The 10,326-nt window shown below is 30.9% G+C and overlaps 1 protein-coding gene across 1 annotated transcript; it reads left to right on the forward strand.

Moving 5' to 3' along the window:
* The first annotated feature begins 865 nt into the window (after positions 1-865).
* LOC112763965 (uncharacterized) lies at positions 866-4,254 on the forward strand. Its single transcript, XM_025809496.1, has 4 exons — positions 866-1,040; positions 1,464-1,518; positions 2,579-3,733; positions 4,206-4,254. Exons 1-4 carry the CDS (start codon positions 866-868, stop codon positions 4,252-4,254), a joined length of 1,434 nt encoding a protein of 477 aa, XP_025665281.1.
* The last annotated feature ends 6,072 nt before the right edge of the window (positions 4,255-10,326 follow it).

The raw sequence follows: 10,326 nt of genomic DNA on the forward strand, positions 1-10,326 counted from the left end.
ATAGAAATAAATTTTAGTTTTATCCTTCAATAATATCAATTTTTTACGGTACATAGTTATTCAATTATTTTTTAATCACATTGAAGTAAATTACACTTAATCACATTACTTTTATTCTAAATAAATTTATTTTTTTATAATTTTACTTTATTTTGGCACGACTTCTATATGAAACTGTGCACCGGCTGAAAAACCATATTCGAAACTTATGTCCAAGTAATGTCGGGAGTGGGTAGGAAACCAACATATGAGCTCATGGCCTGCACTAGGATGAGGCATGTATCATACTTGATAGTGCATTTCTATGTGATTGAATGTGTGCGTGTGTGCGTTTGATTGTTACTTGTGTCTTGCAATATACTTGATCTTTGCTTGTTGGTGCCTTTTATTAATTAACTTCGGTAAATGAGAACTTAGTATGAAAGATCCCTAGTTTTCCATTAAGACTTAGGATAGCATGAAAATCTCTTTGTTCTTCGTGATTGCCCTGCTGGAACCATTGGTTCTCATCCCCCCCCCCCTTTTTTTTCTCCCAAACCGCAGATGGAATCGTGAGTCATCTTTTATGAGTATCCTCTTCTAGCCCACTACGACGATCCCACATGGGGCGGCACTTTCCTGTGGGGCGAGCTGAGTATGCGGATGTACATGCTTCCAGAGCGATTTTTCTCTCATCCCTTTCTCTCTCAGAAGTTTGATCCTGAATCTCCTTACAACTTTTTATCATCTGAGTTACACCCTGGCGACTTCCATCTCCTTTTCCGCCACAACACTTCTATCAGATAGAGTCGGAGCTAGAGACACCTTTTGACACTCAGTCTATCTACCCTGATTGGTTTGACCCATATCTGAGGCTTTGATACCGATGGAGCTTGTTCCGGATTATTATCCATTGGAGCCATTGAATGCTCAGTTCGGTTCTTATAGAAAGGATGTCATACCGGTCATGTGTAATGACTTCTTGTCGACTCCTTCCGATGAGACACCATCTGATACCACTCCATCTTGGAAAGACGCGATGATCATTGATCTAACTTCGAGTCTATAGTAGTTCACCGCATCGGAAGAGCATAACTAGATAGTAGTATAGGATATTTTTCCTCGCATTTAGTATATTTTATGAGAGGTTATAATCTTTCGTATTAGTAGCCCGACTCCAGTCTAGGGTGGCTTGTACCAGGGGCGCAGGTACATAGAAGTAAAGGGGGCAATGGCCCCCCCAAAATTTTAGTTTTTATTTGAAAAAAAAAATTAGTTTAGTCCCCCTCCCCCCTTTCTTTATTTCCCAGCCCCCCTCTCTTTTTGTTCTATCTTTTCCAAATCCCCTCCCCTCTTTAATTCCTTAAAAAAACCCAGCCCAATAGCCCATTTCCTATCTTTTTTATTTCCCAACCCCTATCCCTTTTTTTAATTCTCAACGTACAATTATTCCCCAATCTTCATTTCCTTTTTTTATTTCCTAGCATACAACCAGTCTCTCCCTCTTCCCCTTCCTGCCTTGGCTTTCCAAAATTTCAGGTAACAACTTTTTCTATTCTTCTTCTTCTTTATTTCTTTAATCTTCTTATCTTCTACAATTTTACCTCTTTGACTCTTATTTTTTTTTGTTTTTTGCAGATTAAAAAAAAAAGATAGTAGTTTAACAAGTGATTTTTCACTCCTCTTTCTCAAAAAAGGTTCTATTTTTATTCTTTTTTATATATTTAGTTATTTACTTAATTAGTTAATTTATTATTATTTGTTAATTAAGTTTATGTTATTATATGTTAGTTTGTATATTTATTTTTTTTATTAGTTAACTATTTAATTACAATTTTATATTATTTATACTAGGATGTTAGTATTATTGTTCTGAATTTTAATATTTTATTTTATATTAAAATATAATTTTTATATTTTATAAAGATTTAGACTGTAATTTACACTTTTTGCTAAATATATTTTTAATTATAGGAATTTATTTGGCCACTTGAATTATGAGTAAGTTCAAAACAATTGATATATTTTTTAAAAGAAAAGATCAAGAGAATGAAGATGCTTCTACTATTACTACTCCAATACTTGAGGGGTCATCAAATTTCATTACTTCAAGTTCTTCATTGAATAGCTCAAAGCGTCCACGACTTCTTCCAAATCAACTGGATGTTTTTCGTTTGGAAAGAAATCTTGGAATGCGACCAATGATTTGGAAGTTTCCTCCAAATAAAAGAGATGAAATCCGTCGGACTTATATTAAAGTTGGGCCAAATCAACCAATTCTTGATAATTATCCATTTTCTGGTGATAAAAGTCATCGTCGCTTTCAAGTTTCATGGTTTAAATTGTTTCCATCTTGGTTAGAATATTCTATAGAAGATGATGCTATATATTGTTTTCCGTGCTTTCTTTTTGCTAAGGAACCTTCAATCAATACGGGTTCAAATGCTTTTATTGAGAATGATTTCAGGAATTGGAAGAAAGTAAATAGTGGAAAAGAATGTACTCTTTTGAATCACATTGGCAAAGGTCCTAACTCATTCCATCATAAGGCGCTGAAATCATGTGATGATTTGATGAAATAATCACAACATATTGACAGACTTCTTCATAAGCAAACATCAGAAGAGATTGAAAAGAATCGAATTCGACTAGGAGCATCTATAGATTGCATTAGATGGTTGACATTTCAAGGTTGTGCATACAGAGGACATGATGAAAGCCAAAGTTCAAGCAACAAAGGTAACTTTTTGAAAATGTTGAAATTTTTGGGATCTTACAATGAAAGAGTGAAAAAGAATATTTTGGAAAATGCTCCAAAAAATGCTAAGTATACTTCAAATGATGTCCAAAAAGAAATTCTACATATTCTTGCTACTAAGGTGAGAAATTCAATTAGAGAAGAGATTGGAGATGCCAAATTTTGTATTATTGTTGATGAAGCTAGAGATGAATCTAAAAAGGAGCAAATGGCCATTGTTTTGAGATTTGTTACTCTAGATGGTTTTGTTAAAGAGAGATTTTTTGATCTTGTGCATGTCACTGATACTTGTGCAACAACTTTAAAGAAAGAATTGATTTCTGTCCTTTCTCATTATAATCTCCAAGTTGAAAATATTAGGGGTCAAGGGTATGATGGTGCTAGCAACATGCGGGGTGAGTGGAATGGTTTGCAAGCTTTGTTTCTTAAAGATTCTCCACAAGCATACTATGTGCATTGTTTTGCTCATAGGTTACAATTAGCATTGGTGGCAGCTTCAAGAGAGGTACTTCAAATTCATGAATTTTTTACTCAATTAAACTCTATTGTCACTATTGTTAGTGCTTCTTCAAAAAGACATGATCAATTACAAGAAGCTCAAGCAATTGAAAATGCAAACTTGGTTGTTCAAAATGAATTAGAAACAGACAAAGGTGCGAATCAAATAAGCACTTTACAAAGAGCTGGGGATACTCGATGGAGCTCTCACTTTAATTCTATTTGCAGTTTGGTAAAAATGTTTACTGCTACCAATATTGTTCTCAATAATATCATTGAAGACGGGACAACTTATGCACAAAGAGGTGAGGCTTATGGTGTTAGTAAAATATTATTGTCATTTGAATTTGTTTTCACTTTGCACTTGATGAAAGAGATTATGGGAATCACTAATGTTCTTTGCCAAGCACTGCAACAACAATCTCAAGATATTCTTAATGCAATGCATATTGTTTCTACATCAAAGTTACTTCTTCAACAATTAAGAGATGGTGGATGGTGCAATTTTCTTGCAAATGTTAAAGATTTTTGTGAAAAACATGAAATTGAAGTCAATATGTTTTTGGAAGAGGTCGATCTCGTCAACCAAGTGTGACAGTTGAGCATCATCGTCGAATAGATGTATTCTTGGCAACAATTGACTCTCAAATACAAGAGTTGAATAGTAGATTTAATGAGCAAACAATAGAGCTTTTGACTTTGAGTTGTGCTTTGGATCCTAAGGACAATTTCAAATCATTTAATATTGAAGAAATCAGCAAGTTAGCAGAAAAGTTTTATCCCCTTGACTTTCCTTCTAATGAGCTAAATATTTTGAAATCTCAATTGCAACATTATCAGCATGATATACCAAATCATTTGAAAGGAATTGGTACACTTTCTAAATTGTGCAACAAGTTGCAAGAAACGGGAAAATCAAGAACTTATCACATGGTTGATAGATTAATACGTCTTGTTTTGACTCTACCAGTGTCTACAGCAACAACAGAAAAAGCTTTTTCAGCAATGAAAATTATTAAGACAAGACTCCGAAGTAAGATGGTTGATGAATTTCTTGCAGACAATTTGGTCATATATATAGAAAAAGAATTAGCAGCTATTTTCGACACAAATTCAATTATAGATGATTTTGAAAATAGAAAAAAACGTCGAATAGCCTTTTCATGATACAAAACTGTAAGTGGTAATTTTTATATATTATTGTCTTATTTTGATTGAGATTATATATATATTTTTTAATTTTATCAATAGAAATAGTAATATAAAATATAACACCCCCTAAATAGTTAGCCTAGCTCCACCCTTGGTTTGTACGTAGCTGTTGTTCGGTGCTTAGTATATGAGTCAGTATATATATTCTATCTATTATCAGTGTCTTTTGTAATTTAACTCTATATATGAAATTCAGCCTTTAGGCTTATCTATTTGATTTTATCTATCTATGTTTTTCACTTTCATTTTGAATGTGATAAGTGCCTAACTATCATCGCTAATAACGAAATAATGCGTATAACTCACGCTTAACTCATGCGTTTAGCTAACTCTACAAGTTCATATTAATATAAATAATATATAGTCTAGAATTTTAGGGTTTAACCGGATGGTAACACTTGACGACTGGCATTGGTCATGACATGCCGGAAATCAGGTCGTTACATTACTTATATAGTTATATTCGAAAAATTATCATAGTTCAACCAAAAAAAGATACATAAACAAGCATCATAAATTATTAGCATCAAAAGTGCCAGTGTAATATAAAAAAAAAAACCCATGTTTTAAGAAAGTTGATCAAAAGAGTCATTGTTTAATTTTAACAAAATATAAAGACTTAGTGTCATGTACTAATATTCATAACCTCCCTAAATATATTAAATTAATTTTTTCAAATTTTTTCTCAATAAGAAGAAGAACAAAAAGAAAACAAAAAAAAGAAGAAAGGGAAATGAAAAAGACTGGAAGTCAGATAAATAATGAGAATAAATAAAGATATCAAAATTCACATTAGGTCTAAAAATAAATTTTGCTATGTTAACTAGCTGATGCAACGTCTAACATGGTAGGAAGGTACAACTTTAACATTTTGTTTATTGATTTAACGTCAGAAAGAGTTGAAGGAACAAAATGGTGTTTAAACCTGTATTTGGGATACTACTATAAAAAATTTTAAATTTTGAAAACTAAAATGAGTAATCGCGTAAATTTTAGGAATCACAATACAAATTTAATCCATATTTGTGTTTTAAATATTAGTTATTAAAAAAAAACTGATAAAAGTTATTTTCGTTTAGAATTTAGGGTTTAAGATTTACGTTCACATTTGCATACCAGCACTTAACTGTACATAACCAAGGAGTATGCATTCCTTTAATAATAATAATAATAATAATAATAATAATAATAATACAAAAGAAGCAATGTTGTGAAGGGAAATTTGGGAATAACAGTCGAGTTATGAAATTATGATCTCATATTTAGGCAATCAATAAGCTGCATGTAGAATCAATATCACTAATATTTGCTTAATTATATTAGACTATTTATATTACATTTTTTAAGTGCAACTTAATGCTTAACACAAACTTCCCTATGAATAAAGTAATGTTGTGTATAATACAGGCTATACAGCACTTAACAATAAGTAAAATGTAGTCTAAAAAAAAATGAAAGAGAAAATTAAGGTCAGGATAAGACATTAAGACATGCAAGAAGTTAGATGGTGTAATAGAATGAAGACAGAAGCTGTGCATAGCACATGCTTGAAAACTGCTACACAAACGTTTTCGGGAACAAAGCCATCCCTGCTTATTTCTCATCATTCACTTTCACCCAAAGAAGCCAAAAAAACCAAATACAAAGCCTAGGACTCTTTGTTAAATTGTTGTACATGCTTATTTGCACCTATTTTAAACACCATATTCATTTAATGTTCGCTTAATATTTGCTTTTTATGTATATTTTTTTTGAAAATATTTAACAAAAAAAATTAGTCAAATAAAAATAGAACTTACTTTATTTAATATTTATTAATTATTAAAAAATAAAAAAATTCTGACTTTTTATTTTTATCTCCTTAGCATTATCGATTTATTTTATATCTAACTGTGTTTTAATAAAAAAATAATAAATATCATTACATGTTGTCGTGTGTAATTTTAATTTTAGTTTAGATTTTTAAAATAATTTTATAAATAATATATAATTATTAATTAATATAAAAAATTATCTTAAATGTTTTATACTATTTAAAAATATATTAAAAAATATTTTAATTTATATTTTAATATAAATAAAATATCAATATATAGTTATAATTTATCTAAAAATTATTTTATAATTTATATATATTTATGTTTGTAAAAAACTAAAATTAGTGTATCTATATTCTTATATTATAGGAAGATTTTTAAGTATACTGTTATATCGGTATATCATGATTTTTAACCGTTGATCTTAATTATATATATTATATATATTTTTTATAATTAAGATCAATGATTAAAAATCACTGAAACACCGGTACATGACACACTTGAAAATTTTCCTACATTATACATGTGGCATGCCGTATTTTTGTTAGTATCCGTACACCAATACATGATAGTATAAAATTAGGCCAAGGATTCAGTAGTCTTCTAAAATAAAGGGGCACTAATAATCTTCTTGAAATATTTACAAATTGTAGCTCACACTTTTTTAAGAAATTATAATTCCCCTGCCCATTTTTTATTTTAACCCATGCTTGTTTCAATTTATTGTTAAGCTTGGGTCATGTAACTTGGGGGGTTCTTTCCAGAAGGTGGTGTTTGTGGTCAATTTTTTATTTGAAGCTGTTGAGTGACTGCATTTTTTATTTTTGTTACAGATTGGACACAAGCTAAGATATGTTTTTTTGTTGGTAGATTTGACTATATATGATACTGAATCAATTTGAAACTGTTCTCAAATCCTATAATCCAAGATTTTAAAAGTCGAATCAATCATTAAATAAATAGAATCAGATATTCAAAAATTTAAAGGTTTTATAAATAAAGTTTAACTGGAATCGAACTGAGTATAATATATTAATATATTTGTTTATAAAAAATATAATTTTAAAAAATAATTTTTTATATTTTATTATTTTAAATTAATTAATCCGCTAAAAAATCATATCAATTTAACTAATTAATTGATTTTTTGACTAATTTTTTTATTCTTTAATCGATTTTTTGCTATCATTATTTTACCTTAACTGAATTTATTTAATAACAGATTTTTAGTTAATTCGATTGAACCATCATTTTGACTTTATTCTCAAAACTATACTGTAAACAAATAAAAAAATGGATATATAATACTACAACTAACATCAAATGATATAGGTCAACGAGTTATAATTTAAATGACATAGTTTTTTCATATTCACCTAGAGATCACGGGTTCGAGTCTCTTTCTCTTTGAAAAAAAAAAGGATCCCGCTAGGGAGACAATGGACTATTTGTACAATGTGTACAATGAGCTATTGAGTTACAAAATGAACATCCACATACTATCTAGAATAACCATCCGAGTACTAGCGATAATAAACATCTTCCCAAAAGCTTAAATTGATTTTGGGTTCACCAAAGATCGAACTCTTGAGTTTTTGGATCTAGTGCTCTAATACCATGTCATGATACTACTCATCCCAAAAGTTTCAGTTGATAGAAAAATGTAACACTAATGATTATATCTCTAATACTCCCTAAACCTCCATTGTATACATTGTATAAATATTCTATTGTCTCCTCATACTTTCCCAAAAAAAAATATCAAATGTTGTAGCTAATGAGTTATAACTCAAATGACATAATCTCTCCATACTCATCTAAAAGATTACGGATTCGAGTCTCCCTATCTTTGACTAAAAAAAAAACATCAAATGTTGTATCATCATTAATACCATCACATGATAAACTTAATCATATATTAATTAGAATTAAAACCTTACACTAACATTGGGTATTGACATGAAATAATTAAACCTTGTTAAATAAAAATAGCGATATGGATATAATTTTTGGCACGAAATTTTCCTGTTAATAGAACAGAAGGAAGTAGATGATTTGGGGAGAGGGTTAACAGGGGAAGATTCAGAGCAAAAGTTCAAAAAAGGGTTAAGAGTAAAAAAAAAAAAAGAAAAATATCACAATTTTTTTAATTTAATAATCAAATAATATATTTTAATATACATGTTTAAATATGATAACTAACTAATACTAAAAATAATAAATTTTAATTATCTTTTAACATTCTTGGTAAAGGTTTACTCCCACGTTGATTGAATTTCTTAACATATGCAGTTTTCTTTTACATGGGTCCATGTTTGTGTCTTTATATGCACACCTTGTGTTTGTATAAAAGATAGAACTTGTGGGATCAGAAACTTGCTTTCTCCTTTTGTAATTTCATATGCATATAGTAAGCTAGTAGCTATGTCGATAGAGACATTATTCACACAAAATCAAATTCGTATCAGCACATATTAATATAAGATAATGGAGAATAAAAAGTTTTATGGCAACCATTTTGACATATTACCACACACATATATGACTATATGTTATAATAATTAATAATAATGCTCGAGTACTTTCCAATCATGCTGAATCCAAGCTACATTTTTTCATATTGGACATTTTTGGAGTCATTTACAAAACAAGCAATCATCTTAATCAATGTAAATCGTGTCGTACGTATAGATCCTTTTTTGATAGACCGGAAGAAAAGTTTGGAAAAATAAACAAAAATATATATAGATTTTTACCGTTAAAATTTTTAGATTTGAATAATTTCAGTGTGAAATATGATAATATTTTATCATTTTGATATTTTACATTGCTATGATGATAGTACAAAACGATTTTGTAAAAAAAATATTATTTTAATTATAAAAGGACAAAGTTGTGTAATCACCCATAACAACATTTTTTTTAAAGTAAAAGAGCTCAACACACTAAGGTGGAGTATACAGTAGCAAACAACACAAACAGACAGACAACTCCAAAAAAATTCTAAACCAAAAGAAAAGAAATCCCCACGTCATTTCCGGCAAAACCATCAACAACACTAGGGATGTACACCTCTCCACTCGTTGCAGCTAAGCATGGTCATGGTGATGATATCTTCTACGCCTTTGCTTTGATTCTGAAATATCCTCCTATTTCTCTCCATCCAAATGTGCTAAATGATCGCACAGAAGCACCTCAAACGCTGCTTTCGATCTTCTTTTCTATGCGGCTCATCTATCCAACTTAGGAAATGGTCCTTCACTAACCTCGGAAAAGCCCAGAGCCGGCCAAACACTGCTATCCATGCACTCCACACCTGTCAAGCAAATTCACAGCCAAGAAACAAGTGATGGACCTGCTCAACATTCTTATTACATAAAACACAACTCTTATCATCCTGGCTAATAATCCTGAACCAACTTAGCCGTTCCTTGGTATTCACCCTGCCTACCAGGACAAACCAAGCAAACAGTTCTACTCTTGGTGGAACCAAACCTTTCCAGATGGTTTTCGTGAAGCTGTAACTGGTTACATCTTTTGATAGCATTCTTTCTTGTAGCACATGCATAAAAGAGTTAGTAAAAAAGATACCAAGTCTATCATATTTCCACACAACTCTATCCTCCTTATTATTCGCTAGCCTCATAGGTCTCAAAGCCTCATGTAGCTGACTCAGAAGGTCTAACTCCCACTGAAAAAGCTCTCGCCTCCATTGGAAGTTCCAAACCCACTCTAACTCATCTCAAAACCCACAATCCCCAATAACCGAACCACCTTGGTTTGAAACAAAGAAGAGCCTGGGGAACCGATCTTTCAAGGAACCACAATACAACCAAACATCTTCTAAAAACTGAGTCCGTCGTCCATCACCAATCTCCATAGCCAGTCCTGTAATCATCTTATCCCTTAGATGCTGCTCCTTAATTTGTATATGAAAAATATTCTTCCATGGGCCTCCTCTAACAGGCAACACTTGAGTGGACAGTAACTCATTCGGCCTCAGATTATTACAGGAACAGGCCACCTTCTTCCACAACGGGCACTCTTCCTTAGCAAAAC

The sequence above is a fragment of the Arachis hypogaea genome, chromosome 17 (genome assembly GCF_003086295.3).
Source record: "Arachis hypogaea cultivar Tifrunner chromosome 17, arahy.Tifrunner.gnm2.J5K5, whole genome shotgun sequence".
Taxonomy (NCBI): domain Eukaryota; kingdom Viridiplantae; phylum Streptophyta; class Magnoliopsida; order Fabales; family Fabaceae; genus Arachis; species Arachis hypogaea.

Coding starts and splice junctions, on each gene's coding strand:
- LOC112763965 (XM_025809496.1), top strand. CDS start 866: ATGGAGCTTGTTCCGGATTATTATCCATTGGAGCCATTGAATGCTCAG. Junction 1,041..1,463: donor GATCATTGATCTAACTTCGA/GTCTATAGTAGT, acceptor TTTATTTCCTAG/CATACAACCAGTCTCTCCCT. Junction 1,519..2,578: donor TTGGCTTTCCAAAATTTCAG/GTAACAACTTTT, acceptor ACATATTGACAG/ACTTCTTCATAAGCAAACAT.